This window comes from Macrobrachium nipponense, chromosome 20 (assembly GCF_015104395.2).
Source record: "Macrobrachium nipponense isolate FS-2020 chromosome 20, ASM1510439v2, whole genome shotgun sequence".
Lineage (NCBI taxonomy): Eukaryota > Metazoa > Arthropoda > Malacostraca > Decapoda > Palaemonidae > Macrobrachium > Macrobrachium nipponense.
The window spans coordinates 12848549-12873237 of record NC_061089.1 but is presented as its reverse complement, the minus strand read 5'-3'; the positions used below and the strand labels follow the sequence as shown (position 1 = coordinate 12873237).

The window sequence follows — 24689 nt, the reverse complement described above, 5'->3', positions numbered from 1 at the left end:
TGCTCCAGTTGGCTTTCAAATAAAATTGGAGTACCCTTATATGTAACCTGCCTAACTTGACAAAGGTTCCTATGGAGGCCAGGGTCCCCAATAGGCTCATCCATTGCTCAGACATGCAAGACGAAAGGGCTAAGAATTTTCAAACAGTTAGAAGGCAGTTGGACATCCTCTTGTGTGACGGAAAAGCCTGAACAACTTGAAAGTTCAGTCATCCCCAGATTGAGGATTTCTTGTGAATCCTCTTGTGAAGGAGTCAATTGAGCCTTCTGAATGCTTAAAAGAAGCCCCCACTCCTGGGTCCGAAGAATAGTCTTGTGCGTGTCCTCCATGCACCTGTTCTTTGACAGGGATCGAAGAAACCAGTCGTCTAGGTAGACTCACATTGATCCCCACTAAATGTAGCCATTTCAAAAGAGGAGCAAGAACATGAAAGAACACTTGAGGGGCCATCAAAAGGTTGAAGCAAAGGGCCCAAAATTGGTATACGTACTTTTCCTTGAAAGACAAACCTCAGGTATTCTGGACACTGCATGAATTGGGATATAAAAATACACATCCTGCATGTCTAGTGTTACCATTCAGTTGCCCTATTAAATGGAAGCAAGGACCAATCAACTTGTCTCCATCTAGAATTTTGTCTTCAAGATGAAACAATTGACAGCACTCACATTGAGCACTGGCCTCAAACACCCTTATGTTTTGGAAACCATGAAGAGACAATTGTAAACTCCTTTCTTGTCAGTGTTCTGAACCTCCTCTATGGCTCTTTTCTGAATGAGGCAGAGGACTTCCTACATGAGGAGGCTGTCAATTCTATGGGAAAGGTGGCCATGGTTGGGTTCTCCAGAAAAGGAATGATGTAGCCTTCCTTCAGAACCTTGACAATCCATGGTGCCACTCCTTTTATTAGCCACTTTTCCCAAGAAGCCAGGAGTCAGGCTCCTACTGGTACATTGAGGACTATGGCTCACTTCTGGGCTGGTTAGGCAGAGGTCTTTCTATGGTTCCTGGATGCAAAACGGGCCAATTGGCGAGTCCTGAAAAACGTTCTGGACCTTCCTCCATGAAAGTTGCTGGATTGAGAAAAGGTTCTTGCTTGAAGTGGGGAGATGATTCCTTGGAGCTTCTTGACAACAGAGTAAACAAGTTGTGTAGTCTTTTTCTGAAGATCTAGGGCAATCTCTTTCACTGTATCTTGAAGGGATAAGGTGATCCTTGTCCAATGGAGAGAACACCAAACCTGACTTTTGGTAGAGTGTGACTCCCTTGGAAGCAAAGGTGCACCATTGCCCTCATTTCTCGAGTACCTCTAGGGTAACAAGGGTGGAAAGTTCACACGAGCCATCTCTTATGGCTTTGTCCACACAAGACAAAACCCCAGGCAGTCTGAAGCAGAATCCCTGTCCAGGTCCTGGTGATCCTCAATCCTTTTGGCCAAAACACCCACTAACCAATCAAGGAAACTGAAGACAAAAAACTTTGAGGATGTCTTTGATTAAGTCGGTCAAGTTCAGTGGAAAAGAACATAATCTTGGTAAAAGCCGAGCGACGGGTCCCCTTTGGAGGAGGTAGACTCCCAACAAAGGAGTTTACCCAGCTGCATATTACTGGTACCTCCTGCCGATCAATTTAGGAGGAGGAAAAGCGAAGGAAGCTTTCCCATGGTCTCTCTTGGCAGACAGACAGTCCTCCATTTCCCTAAATGCTTTCCTAGAGAAAGGAGAAATAACCAACTTGAGGAGACAAGCAGTGACCTAACTGAATCCTCATTAAGAACATTGAAGCTGGCAAAAATGGACCAGCTGGGATGAAGAAGGATGGAAAGTCCACCATAAAATACCTTTATATGGCAGTAAATACCGAAGGAGCTGCAGGTTCTTGCTTGTTCTCTTTGGACCCAAAAAAAATCAGACAGGATGTCATCCTGGACAGGCTTAGGAACAGTAAAAGCTTTCAAAAGGTCCACAATTTGCTCCAACTGATGTTTCATCAGAGCCAGAGCAGGTTCATCAGGGTCAGCAAACGAAGGTAAACATCTGACACGAGAAGCAGAGGGAAGCAGCCTCTGCAATGACGAGGCTCGGAAAATCTGGATGTTGGGTGCTAGTGGACAAAAGTTGAGCAGACAGGTGAGACATTCTCTGAACAGTCTGATGTGGAAAGGTGTAGAAGCTCGTGGACAGACAGGTGGGCCCTCCTCCAGGCAGTCCGATGCAGAAAGTTGTGGATGCCTGCGTAAAGGGGAGACGGACTCTGGATCTTCTGAAGCAAACAGAGAGGGGTGCTGATGGGCCGAAGTGGACACATGAGGGTGCGTTGCATAACTGCATGAGGGCCTGGGACTGCAAAAAGACTGATTATAATCCTTGACAGGCACCAGGCGTCCCACCAGATCCTGACTCTAAGTGTGGTTTGCCACAGAGTGCTTGAGAGGACGGGAAGAGTCCAGGTAACATGAACGACATTTCCTGTCCTCACCACCATCGTCTGAAGAACTTGAAACAAGCCATACACACTCCTAGACAAACCTTTCCAATGCCTGTCTCCTTGGACTCCCTTGGACTTTCGGTATATCTTCTCCCTGGCGTAGAAGAGCAGGACAGTGACTTTATTTAGGAGAGCTGATGAGATGAGCAGCCGCCTCCTCAACTTGCACTAAAATATCACTTTGCACTTTCACTGAAGACAGGTTTTGTAAAATCCCTTGAAAACAGAATTCCCCAATTTAGCTACACCCCCAACAACTAAATTAATTTTCTTATCAAATTTAGCTTCAACACTAGCAATGATATTAGGATCAGAAGCAAGGGAGCCAGGCACAGGCGAAGAAGGTTGTTTGTAGGAGGGCTAGTATTAGGAGAAAAAGTAGGAATAGGAGAAGAAGGGGAATATAATAGGTCTAATTCCTAAGCTAGACCTAGTTGTAACCTCTAACTAAGAAAGCATTTCTTGGCTTTATAAGCTGGCTTCCTCTTTCTGTCTTTCTCTAACCTGACCAAATGAGAATTTAAAAATTCCCGTTGGTTGCTGTGCAACATAGCACATTCGATACATTTATCTAAACTGCAAACTTGCCCCTACAACTTGTACATATTGTATGAGAATCAAAACAGGCTTTAAGTAGCCTTGCCTTACAGCCTATCCCGCTGCAAAAGCGAACACTAGAAACACTAGAATGTGACATAATTCTGAGAAAAAGCTGGTTCAAATTCTAATGAAAGACTAACTATAGTCTGCGCCAAAGCAAAATGAAACAGTGTACTTCACCAAAAGAATGAAATAATGACTGTAAATCCAAACCAAAGTTGCTGCAAATAGTGATGATGTTTACATTACAGCTGGCAAAAATAAATTGTCGAATACTGCTGTGTTGTTCTGATGCTCCCTGTAGAGGGCAGGGGCTGTCACCTCGGTAAACAATTAGGAAGCACTTCTGCAAAATAAAAAATATAAAAGTTACCAGACATGGTAAAATACTTAGCTATACAATTACTTGGTAAGTAACATGAAACTACACTAAAATACAACCAACATCCATCAGAAAAATGTAGGTCACAGTGGTACAAAAACAAAATATTTTCCTGTAAGAGATTTCCTGACACGACATCATAAAAGTTGCCTGATGACAAAAACCTTAAGAGGTGCTATGCAACTCTGCTAACACCTAAAAAATCATTGGGCACAAAAATGACCATATTTTACTGAAAAGTTGTTTCAGCAACCTATACAAATGTAACATCTCAGATAACTATGTGCACCTGCTGTCCACCAACGATGGCACATACAGTCGACCCTTGTTAAGACAGATTAATAGCGGGATATGGCGTCCATCTTAGCCGATAATCTGGTTTAACCGGCAATACCTATATACGTATACCTATGAATAAACTGTATTTAATTATTTTTACAAGAGTATGGATAAATGAATGGGGAATGTTTGAATTAAACCTTATGGTAAAAGATTAAAAAGGAAGAATAAACCATGATAAAAATGATAGAATGCAGCAGCATATGTAGATGTCTAGAACGACATGAATGCAATTGGGTAATCAAACATCATCTACTGTAGCAAAAATATTTGTTTCCAATTTACTCATTATACTTTATTATTATTTATATCAATATAGTACTTTTAAATGAATGTGACTCATTAAGATCATCACAAACAAATAGTGGGACAATTAAGATCACATGTTCACTACCACATTTTGTTTTCAACAAAACATTCTATGGAAGGCAAATCATACATGATCAAAATAAATGTAATTCAATTTGCAAATCTTAACAATAATACAACTACAAAATTTAATTTCATCAATTGCTCTTGGAGAGGTTGTTCTTTATAGTTATTAATTATAAGGTTTGCAGTCATGTTTTGTGATCGAAATGTCTATAAATAGAACTGAAGTAGAGGGCTGTCGTTGGCTAACATATCACCACAGCAACCAGCCAGCCAATCAGGTTTCAACTGTAGTATGCCTGTAAGTACGTGTCTTTTTAATACAATATGAAGTTTTCATTTTATTAAGAATACAGGCTGTTCCCGGTTATCAGTGGACTTTGTTAATTGCGATCCAGTTTTATGGCACTACACATGCGGCATAACAGGGCGAGATTCGGATAATAGTTATGGCGCCATAACATACCTAACAGTGGTGCTTATATCACCAAGTTTCGGTTAATGGCGGTTTTTACTTATCAGCACTTTTGTCAATAACCCTTGTCAATAACCAGAGACTCCCTTAGAAGAATTCCTCCCTTCAAAACCAGTTATCGGCGCCATTAACAGATATCAACACCATAAGCACAATAAATCACCCAAGTTTCAGTTAATGGTGGTATTCGCTTTATCTGCATCCTGCCAAGAACGGACCCCCGCTGATAACTGGGGACCGCCTGTATTATTTTTCATGTCAACAATTCCAACTAGGTGCCACTGATTTACACTGTGAAAAGGGCAGAGTAGGTATTGGAAAGCGCGAACCCATCTTCCCGAGAACCAGGTAGCTGACACTTCCCAAAGGCACACTATCGCAGGGCAGTCCAAGGCTTGGGCTACGTACAGACGAGGGCACCAACGCCTTACTTCCAACAGGAGAATGCAAAAAAGAGCGCACACTATAGAGGGATTTGGAATATTCCCCGTCACGAACCCAGTTCAACTTGTATTAGAATTTAAAATAAGTTTAATGTCATGTTCTAACTTCTCGATTGATTGATTGATTTATTAATTCTTACTGGCGTCGCAACGACGAGGTTATTGACGCCGTATCATTAAAAGGAATTGCAAAGGAAAAAGTCAATTAAAATGCTATAAATATGTTTATATAAATCTGTCAGAGAACTACAGAGAACCCAAAAACACACAAAATACCTATCTCACCTACACACCTATTTCAAATTAATTGTAAACAAAAAAATACATGCAACTAGGCACCCCGCAAACTTCCAAATTCTACAGAGTTCTGTCAAAAATAAATAGATATTAAAAGTACTAAAACATTATATCTGGTAATAGATATATCAATTGGAGGTAAATTTTATGTACATAAAATTTCCTGATCTAAAAAGACTTAAAAGCAAATGATATACACTGACACATACTAACACATACACAAACTCAAACATCTTGACCAAACTAACCTAAATTTTTTCTTTTTTAAGAAGACCTGCTTCTCGAAGGTAACTAAAAAGCTTATCCTCATTAAAATCTCTGCCTATAATGGCATCTAGTTTAAGATCCATTCTTCCAACTACGTTAAAATGACGGTTCCTTGCTGATATTAAGCTGGGGCATTCTACTATTAAATGTTTTACTGTGAGGGGAACAAGACAATCCTCACAAAATGGTTCAGGGTCATTGTTCATTAAAAACCCATGAGTAATCCGTGTGTGGCCGATCCGTAACCTACATAATGCAGTCTCTTTCCGACGGTCTTCTAACATATAAAGCCAGGGGTTGATTACATCAGTGAGTTCTCTCATTTTATTATTACTCTCTATTGTCCAATAGAATTGCCAAACTGATTCTACAGTCTTTTTAATTTCAGGAATGTAGTCTGAACAGGGAATTGCTATACTTTTTGGATTTTTTGATGTACCTAACTTAGCCAATTCATCAGCTCGTTCATTTCCAACAATACCAACATGTGAAGGAACCCAGCAGAGGTTAAACTACCTTCTGTTGTTGTTTTAATAAAAACAACCACTCTGTTATTTCCAGTACCACAGGGTGTACTGGATTAAAAGATGCCAAAGCTTCCAAGGCACTCTTGGAATCACTAAAAATGGTAAAATTATCTCCTTCTAAAGTTACAATTTTCTTTAGGGCTGTTAAAATGCTAAAAAGTTCAGCAGTAAAAAATAGAAGCACAACTTGGTAATGCACCACTAACACTACTGTCAGGGTATACCACTCCAAACCCAAAGCCTGCACTGGATTTGGAGCCATCGGTAAAGAATTGCCTTGAGTTATCATGTTTTTTTTTTTCAGCATGGCAAAGGAATTTCTGCTTAAGAATATCACCTGAACAGTCTGCCTTGGCAACCAGAAAACCATTTACAATATTTCACAGAGGGCAACTTCCATGGAGGGAATCTTGAAAATTTTGCTGGAATTACTTTTCCTTTTATTACATTGAGCTCCTCTAATGCATATTTTTACCCTGTATCCAAAAGGCTTTGGATATGAAGCATATTTTTCATAAATACAAAAATTGCCTTTAAAAACAGTATTGTAAGCTAAGGACTCAGGAGTTCTCTGTATGCGGTACCAATATTTCAACAGGGTAAATTTTCTTATCAGATCTAAGGGCAGTTCACCTGCACCACTAATAAACTAGATATTGGAGAGGATCTAAAGGCTCCTGTTGCAATTCTAATTCCCCCATGATGAACTGCATTCAAAGTATCTAATCTCCTTGTCGTAGCTGATGAGTATTTTTCTGACCCATATGCCAATTTTGAAGCAACTATTGCTTTATAAACATGTAACAAGTGCTTTCTATCAGCCCCCCAATTTGTATGACCTAAGACTTTTAAAACATCTAAGGCCTTCATTGCATTTGACTTTGAGGCTCCTGAGATAAGCTTCCCATGTCAACCTGCTGTCAAAGATGAGGCCTAAAAACTTTGTTTCCTGTACACATGCGAGTCTCTGTCCATTTAAAAACAGATCTGGGTCTGGATGAACCCTCTGATACGGCAAAAATGCATAACAACTGTTTTGGCAGAGGAAATTTAAAACCATGCTCAGCTGCCCAACTGTTAACTTTATTTATTACCAACTGGAGTTTTCGCTCTGCAACAGACATTTTAGATGCAGCACACGAAATAGATAAATCATCAACGAACATTGTTGACATTACATCTTTTGGAATTTTTGGGGAGCTATCATCCCATTTAGGCTAAGGCAAACAGAGTGACACTTAACACATTCTTGCCCTGTAGACTCCTTCCTCTTGTTCTTTCAAATTAGACAGAGTACTACCTACTCTGACTTTAAAATAACGGTGTTTTTAAAAACACTTTAATAAAAAGTGGTAGTTCTCCACGCAGACCAATTTCATGCAAGACTTTCATAATTCCATGCCTCCAGGTAGTATCATACGCCTTTTCTAGGTCAAAGAAAACCGCCACATAATGCTGCTTGGAAGCAAATGGCCTGACAAATTGCATTTTCCAAACGTATCAATACATCGTGCAAGAATGCATACGTTCGAAAGCCACACTGAGATGATGATATAATCATCTTTGATTCTAAAAAACCATACCAACCTAAAATTTACCATTTTTTGTTTTTCCATAAGTTTACAAAACAGGAAGTTTTAAAGCTATTGGTCTATAGCTTGTAGGGACAGATGAATCTTTCCCTGGCTTAACAAAAGGGTAAAACTGTTGCTATTTCCCAAACACTAGGGTAACCACTCTCCTTAAAAATTCTATTAATAATATACTTAAAATTAAAAAATTTAAGTTTCCCTTTGAAGTATTCTTGATTCATTTATTTCATATAAAATTTCATCAGGTACAGGTGCAGGGTTTTTTACTTTGTTACCCAAAGAGCAAATAAAAATTCCTCCATGGTAAAGGCATATTATATGATTCAGATTTAAAAGCAGGTAAAATCAATTGTTTCAGACTCTGCTAACACTCTCTCCCTGTAGAATGGGAGATTTTCATCCCTACTTGATATCATTGCAAAATGTTTCTGCAAAAACATTGCTTACAGCCTTTGAGTCTGTTATAAAGTCACCGTTTACTTTTAAAACTGGTGGAAGGGGACTAGGATTGTACTTTCCTGCTATTTTGTCTTAATAACTGTCCAGATCTTGCTCATAGGTGTTTTCCAGGTAATTGTTGATATAAAAAGTGCCCATGATTCTCGTCTCGCATGCTTTATTTGCCATCTGAATTTGGCTCGAGCCTTTTTAAAGGAGATCAAGTAGCATTCACAGCGATGTCTTCTGTACCTAGTATAAGCTGCTCTCATGGCTTATGTCTTATTTTGCATTGAACATTCCACCATGGAACAGGCTTCCGATGCAATTTTCCACTGGTTTTTGGGATTGCCTTTTCTGCTGCAAACGTAAAAATCATTGTTAAATAGAACACTGCTTCTCCTATTGTTGGCATATCTTTTGCATCTAGTTCAGTATAACTGAGTTCCTCGAAAAGGGGCCAATTTGCTTTATTGGTACACCACCTACATAGGCATTCTGTATACTGGCTCATATTTCTGTTCTGATGACAATTGGAAAATGATCACTGCCGTATAGATCTTCCAATACCTCCCAGTTGAAGTCAATGAATGTATCAGAACTGGTGATAGATAAGTCAATACCATGAAAATGCACCAGTCTGAATGTGAAAATGGTGGGTTTTTCAGTATTTAAAAAGGGTCATATCTGAATTTTCTATTGATGATAATAAGGTTTCCTCTTTGATTTGTTAAAATGTCACCAAACAAAGTTCATGTCGACCATTAAAGTCTCCCAATATCAGAAATGGTCGGGGTAGCTGTTCATACAAGTGTGTTAACTGTCGTTCAAGTATTGGGTTATTAGGAGGGAGATACAATGAACAAATTGTGTAAGTCTTTTTTAAGTGAATTTTTGACAGCTACAGCTTGTAATTGAGTTTGCAACTGTATTTTTGAGTGAGCAATATCTCGTCTTACAAGAAGAGCACTTCCCACCGAAATTTCTCCCTGTATAGGAATTGGGAGTGGAATGCAAAAAACCTCTTTAGGAGTAAGCATTTTGTTGTTGCTTAGCATAGTCTCTTGTAGTGCTAAGCATACTGGATTATAAGTATTAATCAAAACATAGTAGCTCTTCATATTTTGGCGCGAAGTCCCTGGCAGTTCCATTGTAGTATAGCAGAGAAAGTACCTATTTTCTAGAGGATGATCCCCTGTCCAAGATCGTTTTTGTTATTAGGTTTTTTGTTTTTTACTTCGAAGATGACATCTGAGTTTTGTGACGGACTTTTGGTACAGTTCCAGATGTCGAAGGAGTACTTAGAGGGTCATTTGAATGTACCAAGTGATCACTTATGATGGTATTTGAAACAGCAGTATCTTTAGTATTATCTTCGACCCTTGCAGTATCTGGTTTATCATTTTCAGCTAGTCTAATTTTATTGTCTAAACCAAGCTGAACTGAGTTTAACATTTTTGTTTGCCTTAGGTTCTACATTTGTTGCTGCTGTGTTTGTATGATAAGATAGTGGGATACGACTCAGTTATTTTCCATTAATTCCGATGTTTCTATGAGGGTCAGCTGAACCACAGGATGGTGAAGGTTTACTCCATTTTTTTGTTTTGAATCAACTTTTTCTACGGATGTATCTCCTTTCTCAAGGTGCTTGACTTTTGATTCAGGCATTGTTACAGACTCTTCACTTAAAGCCCTCTTGTTGACAATTTTCCCAGCATCCATTTTTTCTTCTTTATCTTCATTACACTTTTTGAGATTCAATTTCTTTTGTCTTTCCTCATTTCCTTTTACTGCATCTACAAATGACTTCTGGGTGTTGAATTTCTGCAAAGTCTTTTGTCTTGCTTCTTTAAAGGTAATGCGCTCTTGAGTCTTGATACAAAGTGTTTCTTTTTCAATGAGATATTTGATACATGATTTATGTGCTGCATTATGGTCTCCCCCACAATTAGGGCAGCATGGAGTAAGTTCACAATTCCCATGCTCTTTTCTTCCACAGTTAAAGCATATGGCTGGTTCATTCCTTTCTTTTTTCCTACATGTTGTTATCAAATGGCCAAACATTTGGCAATGGAAACATCTTCTGGGAGCGGGAATATACTGTCTAACTGGCAGGTGAAGCCATGCAGCTTTCAGAAATTTAGGGAGTCTCAAACAATCAAAGGTGAGTATCAGAGTAGGTGTTGGATGTAATATTCCCAATACTTTTTTCTTGATTCGTCTCACATCTACCACCTTTTGATCAGCAAATTCTTTCCCCGGAGAGTGTCCTCAGAATAATGTAGGAGTTCAGTACTATACAATACTCCTTTAGACTGATTCATTGTTTTGCTGAGGAGTGCATTTTACTGTGCTTCCTTCTACAGCACTAATAGACAGTAATTTTCTACTTTCATCTGGTGATGAAACTTCCACAAGTAAGCTTCCTTCACCTTGAGAGGCTATCTTTGGTTCTCTGCCAATGCATTTTACAATATCTCTATGGACATCAAATATATTCAGTTCTTTTATGCTTTTGTCAAGATCAAGAGAAAGGTATTTATTATAAGTCTCAGGTTCTTGAGATCCAAGTAAAATTCCAATATCAGGATTAACATTCTTATTTCTATTATTAAATCTGCTATTCTTTCCTCTGTTCTGAACTACATAAGGGCTTGTAGTAACAATCAAAGAATCTTTGATGTTTTCATTGGAGGAGGTTGGGGATGGCAAAGGGAGGTCCTTATCCAAGCCTAAGGTTGTCAACGGTGCCAAAGAGTCGGGGGATCCAGGGGACAATGTACTAGACATATTATCCATGTTAGTTTGAAGGAAAAAAAAAAGGGGGGGGGGGAATATACACACACACACACAACAACTGCTTGGGAAGACCAACAAGGTATCGCGGACTAGACAGGGTCCGACATTCTCCACCAATTTGGCACACGTAGAAAGTTGCTTCCCCACGGTCTGCCCCATACCCTACCCTTTCGGGATAGCACCAATATGCTTGCAGTGGCCCAGGTATAAGCCAATCTGCCTGCTGGGAGTTCTACCCCCACTAATGGGGACATACTCGCCACTCCAAACATATTGGTGGGCTTCCGGACAAAAGCCAGGAGTCCCATCCCAAAAACCAGCCCCCCCTGGATTCCGATGGGCTGATCCCTGGAGATGGTTCCGCCCTTGAGATAACAATGGGAAAATCCCATCACCATCTCTTGGGTCCAAACCGTATTGGGTGGCGACTCACCACCACAACTACCACAATTAGCTTCGAATGCAAACCCCCTCCAAACCACGAACCCCTCCCAGACTCACCCAAGCAGAAAATTTTTTTTGAAAGTGGAAATGTCCACGCAAATTAATGCCAAAAGTTTTGTAGGCGTTCCGTCAGGATTCGGCCTTCGCAAACTTGAAGGCAGAATCCCTTACCCCCTCACCACGTGAAGGAACCTACTCGAGGGGCTAACTTCTCGATATACTTTTCCTGAACCGAATGGGGAGCAGAAGGTGGAGCTACAAAGGAAGCCTCAATACTAGCACTACCAAAATGCCTAGCCTGAGTAGCGATAGCTGCATATGATGGGACACTAGGTAGGACAGAACTGACAAGTTTAAGTCCTGACCTAACTAATTGCTTTAGTAATCTATCAGTTTCCCTTCTTCCTATATCGGATATATTCAAATATGTATAAAGTCTTCAGAACAATCTCCTACATTCTTCACATGAAGTTCCAAGATCACAAACTGTACCCCTGCAGCTGGTACAAACCGAATGTTGATCTACTTCAAATACCAACATCTTGCTTACACCAAAATCATTCCTACATAGCCTGATGCTATTGGTTTTGCTTTTGGTGGAAGATATCCTAGGAAAATTAAATTACAACAGCATAAACTGGTGTAAAACAATTACAATAGCGTAAACTGGTGTTAAAACAGCCAAACTTCGTAAAATGCCAACAATCTCCTAAACGCAATGGTGGCTAGGAGAATTCTGACAAGAGCTAAAACATTTGAAACACACCTGATGGAGAACAGGTAAACCAAACATTCATCCAGGCAGCCATTCAATCTTTTGTTTGAATGCCAACTTACCTAATCGGCACATAGTTATAGCTAACTTTAACAATAGATAAGATTCCTCTCAAATAATAAAACTTTTCTTTACCATTTTATACACTGGCGTACTTAAAAACACAGCATTTTGCTTTTGAAAAAATGGAAACTTCACTTGTAAAAAAACAGAATGAAGATACAGGTATCACAGGAGTATTAGGAGGCTACAAACCCCTACCAAGGCTGATCAATTAGCTTTCCTTTCTTCCAAAACTTAAACTACTGTACTGTTTTCCAGTTTCCCAAAATCTGATAACTTTTTTCCTTGTCACAATGCCCATATCTAGCAAAATATTGGTAAAGATCTACAAAACCTCTTGAGTAATCATGCTAACATACAAACAAAATTATTAAAGCAAAAAAAAAAAAAAAAAAAAAAAAAAAAAAAAGGAAAAATAAATTTCAAAGATAAAAAAAGATAAAATAGCAATACTATCTGATAAAAAAACTGAAGTCCAGCACTGCAGGTGCTGGACTCCTAAGGCACATAGTCCTACTTTTGCTAACTGACTGGAGTGTTAGGAGACTGGAAAGCCTTACCAAGGCTGATTAATCCACTTGGCAAAAGGTCTCTTCTTTCCAAACTTATACTGTATTGTTTTCCTGTATTTCCCAATACAGGCAGTCCCCGGTTATCGGAGGGGGTTCCATTCTCGGCAGGGTGCTGCTAAACGAAAACCGCCATTAACGAAACTTGGAGATTTATCGCACTTATGGCACCATATCCAGTTAATTGCGCCTCTGTTAGGTATGTTATAGCAACATAACTGAAACTTGACGCGTTATAGAGCCATAGATCACCGATTTTATGACGCTAGGCAAGCCCCATAAAACCGAATTGCCATTAACAGAGTCCGTAAAGATCTTAAAAACCTCATGAATGATCATGCTAAACAGAGAGATAGAGATAAACAAAAATATTCAGAAAAAAAAATAAAATTTTAAAGAAAAAAGGAAAAACAAGGCAACCAACAATCCGATATAGAGGTTACAGTCCTGCACTGCAGGTACTGGACTCCTAAGGGGCACAGTCCTAGTTTTGCTCACCAGCAAGTTGCTAGTCGATGGCCTATTACTTATTCCAGAAGTCTTACAGATCAGCAATCACTCTGGTGTGACTCCTGACACAAACAAGGCCTTACCCATTGCACCTCGAATCTCCATGGTCTTAGTCTTTCCATGGTTCTGGATGAGAGATTGAAGAACCATTAAAGTGGAAGCTGTTACTAACATGATCCCTACTTCCCCTGCTGGCATGTGTCTCTGGTCCTAGTAAGAAAGTTCTAGTTATAATCCCTTGGGTGGTTCACATGATCCTTGGCTTCCATAAAACTCCTATGTAATGAAAGGATACTATCTGAATTGATGGCAGTGCCTCATGTCCTAGGGAGCACAGGAGCCTTCCTAAAGGAAGTTCAAACAGGAAAGCAATGTTGATGGTGCTGCTCCACACTGTAAGGTTTCACTTAAGCCATCAACTTATATTTTATAATGGAAGGAAATGTCTAATCCTAAAGCAGGAAAATTACTAAGGGTCAGGAGTGGTTGTGGCATCAACTGAAGAGGGAAGCTCCTTGATGTTTGCCATGTTGCCCTTCTGCAATAACAATACTGCTAAAGGTAAGAAAAATGCTACTGAAAACGTTTCAGTTTTCTTTGGAAATACCTCCCACTAGGACTCTTTTTCCCTGGGTAGTCAACCATTCTCAGCACATACAACAAATGTTTTGAGGAATGCACCCTAACCCAGCAAGTAATGCATAATAGATGTTGATCCCTGTCAAGAATAGATATATATGACAAACTTTACCAGGCAAGCCAGTACATACACCTATGCTGCAGCATCTTATACTAATTTAAGGATAAGTAGTTAAAATTGAAGCACTCAAGATAAGTACTATAAAGGATATAAACACAATACAAATCACTCAACAATTTATGAAAAGGGCTACAGACTGTTTGGAGACAGGATCCAAATCCTAAGTACACATAAAATAAATAATTTGTATATACAAAACCACCAAAGCAGAATCAAAACTGTCAATGGTAAATATAAACTAGTGCTCATAAACACCGAAGCATAATAGATGATAACCTGAAGTTAATTTGAACAATACCAAAACAACTCAACATCAGTACGTATACCCTAAAAGAAACTGAAGCACAAAAATTAGTGTCAGCTGAGGGAAGAACAGCTTAAAACTCACACAAAAAAATGAAACTTATATACAAAAGGCTCCTCCACCAACTTCTTCCAACGGGCGGCAAAAAAGTCTATCTGGCAGATAAAATATTCTTCAAGTTCAAGTTTTATTACTCCCAAGTGCCAAAAGCTGACTAAAGGAGGGAATTAAATAAAATATTTATACATAATAATAAAGAAACTTATCATTAAATCAGCAGCAAAAGGAATTATGAAGAGCTATAAATAGGAGCAACAAAAAAAGTGAGACAACAAACTATCAAGGACAACATTACCTGTCAACTGCCCTTTTTCAATAGTTTGTGGCACAAAAGACTGAAGAGTCTGGATTTCATGGGCCACAAAACTAGGCTGTATCATAAATAATTGGTTTGTTGTTAAGGAACTAATTTTAAGAATTTGCATGCTATCTGCCACTTACTCAGGTGATACCAGCAGCCATGCCAAAAAAAAAAAAAATAAATAAATAAATAAATAAAAAAAAAAAAAAAAATTAATTCATATTTTTTAAAGAACGTAGTTTTCTACTACTGTATATAGAATTCTTATTGTGTATTTGTCAATTATACACATGTCAACCATTATGAACTGCACTAATGCAGGAAAAGACTACTAAATATTTTAAACAACCATAATACTCACTAATATGCCAAGTCACATCTGTATTCTTATTTGCACACTTAACATACAGTACGTACTAGGATTTTTAGGTGGGTAGCATAATTCATGCAATTAATCAGTGGTGCTTAAAATATACGTAAATGTATTTTTATTGGTGAGAGAAAGAAAAGAAAAATATGAATATTTAATATTAGGAATTGACCCTTGCTATTACTTCCAGATCAGAAAATTACTTGCTTCTAACAAATCCAAGATAATAACTAATTCCTTAGTTATTATCTTTTGCGTGCTTAATTAATTCATATTGCAACACAAACTGAAAAGTCACAAGAATAATTAAAAAACCTACAATAATAATTCGTAGTCACAAAATACATACACAGGAATTTGGAGAAATAATGTCATAACAGGAACTGAGAATGCATAGGAAATTCCAGAAATTAACAAATGTAACTTATATATACTGTACGTATATCTCTTTCATTACACATAGTAGCACTACTGCTTTCCATGCATGTACTGTACATGAAAACATTCAAGTTACATGCAATGATAACTTTCTAATATCCCACCATTGAAGATGACTGCATTTGTGAATCTTCATGAATATCACTTAGGAGTAGGCTGTCACTTGTGTCCCCTGGTTGTCCAAGCCAATCACATAATCTGTCTTCATCCACTAACACACTCTCCTCATGGTCCTCCATTAACATTACAAACCATTTTAAATGACTATTCAGTAAAAATTATCCATACATTCTGGTTCAATTGATTATACTTTCCCAAGCTGATGTGGTAAGGAGATACCCTAATTCCTAAAGGCAAATTTGCCAAAAATGAGGAAACTTCAGCATTTTCAGGGCAAAAATAGAGAATTAAGTAATCATTCTTGAACTTCCTTGTGATTTTCTTTAAATACTTACTGTGAAAATTAAGCTAACACATCACTAATGTAACTGTTATTCACATATTCATCATTCAAGAAAAAAGGTAACACTGACAAAATACCTTTTCTGATATCTCCAGGTTCTCAACGTCGGGTAGATTTTGGTCTTCAGTTGGTGGCTGAATACTGGTACCAAGGGGAACTGGAGGAGACAAACTTGTAGAAGCTGCAGAAGAATTCTCCTCCCCAATAGAGGTAGGAGGAACTAAAGACGTAGGTGATATAGGCCCAACTAAATTACCATTAACTGTAGACGATGTTGTTAACTCGTCAAGTTGCTGAATCGTAGGATGTGCAGATTCCTTTTCAGTCATTTTTTCTAGACCTGAAGTATTAATAATTATAGAATAAAGAATAACTAAACTACCTAATCACTGAATCAAGTTCCATATAAATATGAATGATGAATTCTATGAAATGTCAAATATTTGGTAAGAGATAAGTTTCTTAGGGTAAAGCTATTACATCTAAACTGAGATCTGGGAATTAAAACTCTTTACTGACATATAATGGATTCAGCATATTAATCAGAACTCCTGACCACGTCGGGGCATACGTAAACTAGAGTGGTGAAATAAGTTTACTTAAGCTACCATCTTGACCAACTTTACTTAATGATCACAAGTTCATTTAGACTGAAAACGCCAGCAAATAGACCTATGGATCTGCATACCTCTGATGAAACAGCAATGTATGTAAGTACATGACATGAACAAAAATACACAAAATATCAGTGATAAGAGCAAAACAATGAGAACATATAGTACACTGAAAAAAAATACTTTCATGAATCAACAAATTCACTAAAAAATTAAAAACACAAAAGTCTATTAAAGGAAACTAACTGACAGAATTTTAGTCAAGAGCAGACCACTCCAACAGCCAGGGTATGGAAAATTAAATGTGAAAGAGTCATTTAGTATCTTTTGTCGATTAGGCTTAAGATCCAATTTGTACTGAATTTTGTATAATATATATTCAATTTGACAAACACCACGTTTTTGACATGAATCCCCCATTTGGCATTTTGATAGCCAACTTGAGTACAGAAGAAAAGTCACTATAGTGGCGGAGCAACGGGGGCTTCATGCCGCTGCTTTTTCTTTGGTTAACGTATGGCGAGCTGCTTTACAATTGGCTGCCAGGCTGTAGGCTGAAACCAATTCCCAAGCACATGCTTAGCAGTTGTGCTGATCATCTCAGCTGGGTGGTATGATGCCTAGCTTCATTTTGATTGCTCAATGGCTGTGTGACATCACTGCTGGTATTACTGATGTTATTAAAGTCATCTTCGATGTTGTTTTCTTCTAGAATTGGGGCGTTTTCAGGCGGCGATGTGGTGATGTTTGCCAGTACTGGTGGGTTTCTTCGCATACAGGTTGGGAGCAAAAAGGCTTCCTGGGTCGTATTCACAGAGGGCTTTTGCTCCTGGATGATTAACACCTTCAGAAGGCGCAGACGGCGAGGGTCAGGTGCTCTCCCTATTATCCTGGTGTTGCAGATAATACAGTCGCGGGAGATTATGTCTCAGTGGGTGATGAGGGCGTGATAAATACTTCTATCCCTAACTTGAGAGATAGAATGGAGCTTATCTGCACTGTCGTCCTGTCCAGCATGTGACGACCGCTACTCTCTGCCTGCAGGAAGAGGGAAGAAAAGATAAGGAAGAGAAGCCAGTCATACTCTCATTCCTTCTCCATTCATGCGATATCACAAGGATGAGATGCCACCTTGTCCTGTTAAAGGAGCTGGGTAAGCTACACAACTTGTTGAGCAGCCACCAAGGGACAAGTTCTTGCAGAATGCAAGGGTAGGACCAATACCTCTAACTTTGTGGGCTCTCGGATGAAAGGTACTGGTGTTGGCACTCCTTTCGGAGTCGTACGCTTTCCTGATTACCTTACGAAGCCAGAAAGTGTTCTTGGACGCTTCTTTCTTGGTAACCCCAGTGCTAACAAAGAGGTGTCGACAAAGTGGCATCTCTTCTGCATCATTACCAGTAAAGTCCTCTAGGGAGGGGATCGTGAAGGACTCTAACCTGATGTCAGGGACCGAAGGATTCTGAGTCTTCGCTACAAAATCCGGGACGAAATCGAGCGTAACTGATCCCCATCCCCTCGAGTGTTTAACATCAAAGGAAAGACCATGAAGTTCCCCTATTCTCTTTGCCGATGCCAGGCCCAGCAGAAAGACGGTCTTGAGGGTCAGATCCCTGTCTGACGACTCCGAGAGAGGCTCGTAAGGTCTACGAGTCAAACTCCTTAAGACAAGAGTCACGTCCCACTCAGGGGGCCTGAGTTCCCCAGGTGGGCAAAACCTCTCAAAGCTCCTCATTAGGAGAGATATTTCCATGGAAGAGGACATATCAACTCCCCGCAGCTTAAGGACTAGAACCAGGGCGGATCTGTATCCTTTAACTACAGATACAGAGAGGAGCTTCTCTCGGCAAAGAAAGATGAGGAAATCCGCTACCTGCTAAAGAGTGGCTCTGAGCGGAGAGACCCCGTCTACGACACCATCCACAGAAGACGGACCACTTTCCCTAGTATACTGCTGCAGAGGACTGTCTGAGGTATCCAGCCATCTCTGTTGCTGCTCGGCAAGAAAAGCCTCTCGCTTGCAAGAGATGGTGGATAACCGCCAGCCGTGAAGACAAAGAATGTACTGCCTGGTGGTACCATTCCACATGCGGTTGACACACCAGGTTGTGCCATGGGGGAATCTCTCACGGTGCCTCCAAAAGAAGAGCCAACAGGTCTGGATACCAAAACGGCCTGAGGCCATTTGGGTGTCACCAGAATCATCCGAAGATTGCTGGTGACCAGCACCCTGCTGATCACCTTGTGAATCAAACAGAACGGGGGAAAGGCGTACACTACGAGGTTGTCCCACTGATGTTGGAATGCGTCCTCTGCAGCCGCCCATGGGTCCGGCACAACTGAGAAGAAAGCCGGAAGTTTTCTGTTGTGCCGGGTGGCGAACAGATCCACTACTGGACGCCCGCACAGGTTGAACAGCCTTTCCACCCATCTGGGTGTAGAGACCATTCTGTCTTTATCACCTGATTCTGGCAGATGAGCTTGTCTGCCATTACATCCCTCTTGCCTAGAATGTACCTGGCTGACAGCTCTACCAAGTGAGCTACCGCCCACTTGTGCACCTGCATCGTCAACTGGTGTAACGGGAGGGACACTAAGCCCCGTTTGTTGACGTATGCCACTACTGTGGAGTTGACGCTCATCAGCACCACCTAGTGTCCCACCACACGTTCCCAGAATTCTTGGAGCACGAGAAATGCTGCCTTAAGTTCCAGAAAGTTGATGTGAAGGTGCTTCTCGTGTCGGTTCCACACTCCTGCAACTCTTCCAGGTGTGCGCCCCAACCCTTGGATGATGCGTCTGAGAGCAGATGCATCTCTGGAGGGGGAGTGCATAATGGCACTCCTATTAACCCTTAATATGAGCCGCTATTTACCAAAGTGTCTCTTGTATGCCGGTGGCGTTCGGGAGTTAGCGCCGAAGCGAAAAAAAAAAGTTTTTTTAAAAAAATCACAGCAGGCTCAGTTTTTAAGATTAAGAGTTCATTTTTGGCTCCTTTTTTTGTAACTGCCTGAAGTTTAGTAAGCAACCATCAGAAATGAAAAAATATCATTATCATATATAAATATTGGAATATATGACAGCGCAAAAAAAAATTCATATATAATTGTATACAAATCGCGCTGTGAGCAAAACGGTTAAAGTTAATGAGTTAATTTTTTTCATTGTATTGAAGACTAAATTGCGATGATTTTGGTATATAACAAATTGTAAAAGATCAAAGCAACACAGAGAAAATATTATCACAAAATGATGCATGAATTCGTAACTCGCGGACGTAAAAAAAAGTTTTTTTTTCAAACATTCACCATAAATCGAAATACTGTGCTAGAGACTTCTCATTTGTTGCAAAATGAAGTTATTTGATTGAATATTACTAGACTGTAAGTGTTTTAGCTTAAAATTGCATTTTTCGACCATTTCAGTCAAGTTAAATTTGACCAAAGGTCAAATTTTTTCTATTTGTCGAGATTTATATGAAAATATTTCAAAACTGATAAAAGCTACAACCATGAGTTATTTTTTGTTGTATTCTACATGAAACTGCGCACATTTTCATATAAAAAGCTTTATGTAATGGCTAATATAAAATGGTGCAAACATTACGACAAACTGACGAAAGAATTTCTGAGATTTTCGGCAGAGTTACCGCACGTGGACGTAAGGAAAAAGTTTTAAAAAATTCAACATAAATCGAAATATTGTGCTAGAGTTTTCCAATTTATTGCAAAATGAAGGAAAATGATTGAATATTACTAGAATGTAAGAGTTTTAGCTTACAATTGCGTTTTTTTACCATTTCGGTCGAGTCAAAGTTGACCGCAGGATGAAATTTTGGCACTTATCGTGATTTATATGAAAATATTTCAAAACTGATAAAAGCTACAACCATGAGTTATTTTTTGTTGTATTCTACATGAAACTGCGCACATTTTCATATAAAAAGCTTTATGTAATGGCTAATATAAAATGGTGCAAACATTACGACAAACTGACGAAAGAATTTCTGAGATTTTCGGCAGAGTTACCGCACGTGGACGTAAGGAAAAAGTGTTTTTTTAAAAAATTCACCATAAATCGAAATATTGTGCTAGAGTTTTCCAATTTATTGCAAAATGAAGGAAAATGATTGAATATTACTAGAATGTAAGAGTTTTAGCTTACAATTGCATTTTTTCACCATTTCGGTCGAGTCAAAGTTGACCGAAGGTTGAAATTTTGGCACTTATCGGGATTTTATGAAAATATTTCAAAACTGATAAAAACTACAACCATGGGTTGTTTTTTTGTTGTATTCTACATGAATTTGCACACATTTTCATATATAAACTTTATGTAATGGCTAATATAAAACAGTGCAAACATTACGACAAACTGACGAAAGAATTTCTGAGATTTTCGGCAGTTACTGCGCGGACGTAAGGAAAAAGTGTTTTTAAAAAATTCACCATAAATCGAAATATTGTGCTAGAGACTTCCAATTTATTGCAAAATGGAGGTAAATGATTGAATATTACTAGAATTTAAGAGATTTAGCTTACAATTACCCTTTTCGACCATTTCGGTCGAGTCAAAGTTGACCGAAGGTTGAAATTTTGGCACTTATCGTGTTTTATATGAAAATATTTATAAACTGATAGAAGCTACAACCATAAGTTATTTTTGTTGTATTCTACATGAAATTGCACACATTTTTATATATAAAACTCTATGTAATAACTAATATAAAATGGTGCAAAAATTACGACAAAGTGACGAAAGAATTTCTGAGATATGCCGCTGATGCTTTTTAGTGCAAGAAAGAAATTTGCGCATGAGCACCTGGGTAACGCTTGTAAACAAAACAACAGCTTGATCCATGAACTCCTAGCATCCCTCAAGGTGCGCGTGATTTAAAATTTTTTGCAAACTAGGCCTATAACTATTTTTCCGAAAATATTTAAAAAACTTTTTGTCATCGACGTATCGTACGTCAACTAAGCACCCAACAGACAATTTTAGTCGACGTATAATACGTCCAGTCGGTGTTTAAGGGTTAAGAGGTTCCTGACATCTAGCCACCAGGCTAAATCCTCCCTTACTTCCTCCGTAAGAGAAACCAGGAAGGATTGCAGATCCCGCACCTGTGACCAGCACTCCTTTAGTCTCCATTGCAGAGACCGCAGATGAAGACGCCCGTGAGGGACTAACTTCTCTAGTGACGACAGGTGACCGATCATGACCTGCCATTGCTGAGCTGGCTGTTCCTGTCGTGCCAGAAAACGACGAGGCTTCCCTGAACCTGCTGATCCACGAGTCTGCGGGGAAGACTCGTGCTGATACCGTGTTGATCAGCATGCCCAGGTACTTTATCCTTTGCTTGGGCTCGAGATCCGACTCCTCAAAATTTACCACGATCCCCAGATCACAGCAAAAGTCAAGGAGGCAGTCTCTGTCCTGTAGCAATTGTGAGCGAGAGCTCACCAGGACCAGCCAATCGTCGAGATACCTCATCAGATGTATCCCGACCGAATGGGCCCAAGCCGACACCAGAGTGAATTTGCATGAACACCTGTGGGGCGGTCGAGAGACTGAAACAAAGTGCCCTTAACTGGTACACCGTCCCACTGAGGATAAAGCGAAGATACTTTCTGGAGGACTAATGGATGGTTATTTGGAAATATGCATATTTCAGGTCCACCGAAAGCAGGATATTGTTCTCCCTGATGGAATCGAGCACTGACCGTTTCCATTGTGAACAGTCTGGCAAACAAATCGGTTCAAAGGAGAGAGATCTATCACCGGTCTCCAGGCCCCCGTAGACTTCTCCACCAGAAAAAGTCGGCTGTAGAACCCCTCCCCGGTGACTGATCTCGTGCAATTTACCGCATCTCCTTTTGCTCCACATGGTCCTGCACTTGTCTTGAGTCAGTGCTACGTCCCTGGCAGAACCAGGAACGTATGTTTGGAGATGGACCGGGTGTGAAGTGAGGAGTGGCCTCGACTCAAAGGGAAGCAGATATCCCTCCCAAAGGACATCCACTACCCAAAGTCGGCTCTGTAGCACTGCCAAGTTGCCTCCCAAGGATCGCTGGCAACACCCCCCCTCCCCCAACTTCCCAACTTCCGGCAGCAAGTGAGGGGGAACGCCGTCCCTAGCATTTCCCTCTCTTCCCCTTTTGCTTAGCCCCTTTCCCATGAGAGGAGGCTTGAGAGGGGGGGGGGGGGGCTGACGCTCACCTCTCAAAGCGAAAGAGGAAGGCTTGGTCTTCGCATATCCTCGTTTTAGGAGCGGAGGAAGCGCTAGCTAAGATCCGAGGCTTAGCTGCAGTTGAACAAGACTACCCAGAAGTCTTCACAACTGCCTGGTGTACTAGGCGATCGCTGTCCTCTGCTCTTCACTTTTCCACTGCAACATCCACCATCTCTGGAGAAGAGAGAGGAGGTACCCAGCAATGATCCATTCCTTAGACCCATTGTTACCTCTTGACCAGCCACCCTGGTTATGCGATTCAGGACTGCATCCCTCCTCCTCAGAACCAGGTTAGCCCACAGGTTGGCAGTCTGGTGGGCCAGGTAGGAAATAGCCCTACCTCCAAACTGGCAGAATCTCCCGAACGCCGAGTCTTCCCCAGGAACTATAGATCCCCAGGAGGCTGCGACTCTGGATACTGTGAGGGACCACAGATCCAGCCAGGAGACAGCCTGGAAAGCTGCCATGGCAGTGGATTCCAGGGCCATTGCCTCTTGCTGCAAAAGCCAGAGGTTCTCTGAAAGCAGGCGTTGAAGAGGCAATCCTGGAGTTAGGCGAGCTAACTCTGGGTCAACCTGCCTGGTTGGCAACAGGTCTGATGAAGGCACATAGAATCGCCACTGATGAGGCAAAGGAGGGGGAAGCGACTTGTCTGACCTGCTGGCCCTAAGTGAAGCTTTCTTTCCAGAGACAAGAGTGTTCACCTGGTCCAGCACACCGTCAGCCAAGGAAGACAGGTATCCCTACAGACACTCTGGTTACTTCTTAGGCCCCCAGAACGACTCCAACCTCGATGGACGGGCAGAGGGGGAAACCACCGATTTTTCCCCAAGATCATTGTGCTAACGTATCAGCGCAATGACCTCTGCAAAAGACCTCTGTATCTCGGGGGTGACCGAGTCCTGAGGCGATGGACCGTCAGATCCATCCAGGCCGAGTCCCTCCTGAGACACTCTTCCTTCAGGAGGAAGAACCTCGCCAGACCCCCAGTGGTCTCCTCTAGCCACTTGAGCGTATGACCTGTCCGGTCCAAAAACTGAACCAGGCTCATAGGCTCTCGTGGCTGGACTATAAGGAGCACACTCCTCACAGTCACTCCCGTTCACCTCACTCCTCCCAGTGTATCCCAAGGAGGTTGAAGGGAGAGGTGAGGTAGACCTGATGCTCCCACCCTGCCTACCAGCAGAACTGGTAGGCTGGGAGGACTGCAGGCGATCACCAACCCACGATGGTGATCGAGCTGCTGGTCTGGACCAGCGATCACCCTGCAGAGAAGCACTGGACCAAGGACGGAAGCGTCGGTCTCATGCGTCAGGGGAGCAGCTACCAGCCGTGCAGACTGTCTGATCACGCTGGTGTGATCGACAGTCGGGTGACTGGTAGCGTCCACTAACGCGGTGAGAGCGAGCACTGCCCGGGGACCTGGGGGGCCTCTTCCCAGCCTCACCTTGTGTACGGTCAGGTGGGACCATCACATCAACCCTGGGTACCGGGCAATCGCTACGTGACCGATCGCTGGTCTGGCGAGAGTCACCTGAGCAACTCTTACCATCCTTCTGCCCCTTGCCTGGGTCATGGCAGTGAGCATACTCAGCTGCCTGGACTCTGGCTGCATGGTCACCAACAGGTGACCGTACACTCGGTGACACTCGCTGGCGAGCGGCCGAGACGGTTCCTGGTCCAGAGGTGGAACCTCTAGAGCCAGGGGCTGAGGAAAGAGAGACGGCCTCATTCCCGAAGGAAAGGAAGGACCAGTGGAAGGCCCAAC

The 24689-nt window shown here is 41.0% G+C and overlaps 2 protein-coding genes across 3 annotated transcripts in view; one reads left to right on the top strand and one right to left on the bottom strand.

The window, feature by feature from the left end:
* The window catches only part of LOC135221776 (protein HID1-like), a 476459-nt gene that overhangs the window by 277882 nt on the left and 173888 nt on the right, over positions 1-24689 (top strand). The gene's annotated exons all lie outside the window — the stretch shown is intronic.
* Positions 15690-24689, bottom strand: part of LOC135221772 (protein HID1-like) — a 63562-nt gene continuing 54562 nt past the window's right edge. The window contains exons 5-6 of the mRNA XM_064259595.1: positions 16153-16415; positions 15690-15845 (exon numbers count right to left, since the gene is read on the bottom strand). Coding sequence (XP_064115665.1) covers positions 15705-15845; positions 16153-16415 — 404 coding nt within the window. The 3' untranslated portion in view covers positions 15690-15704. The remainder of the gene's footprint in view (positions 15846-16152; positions 16416-24689) is intronic.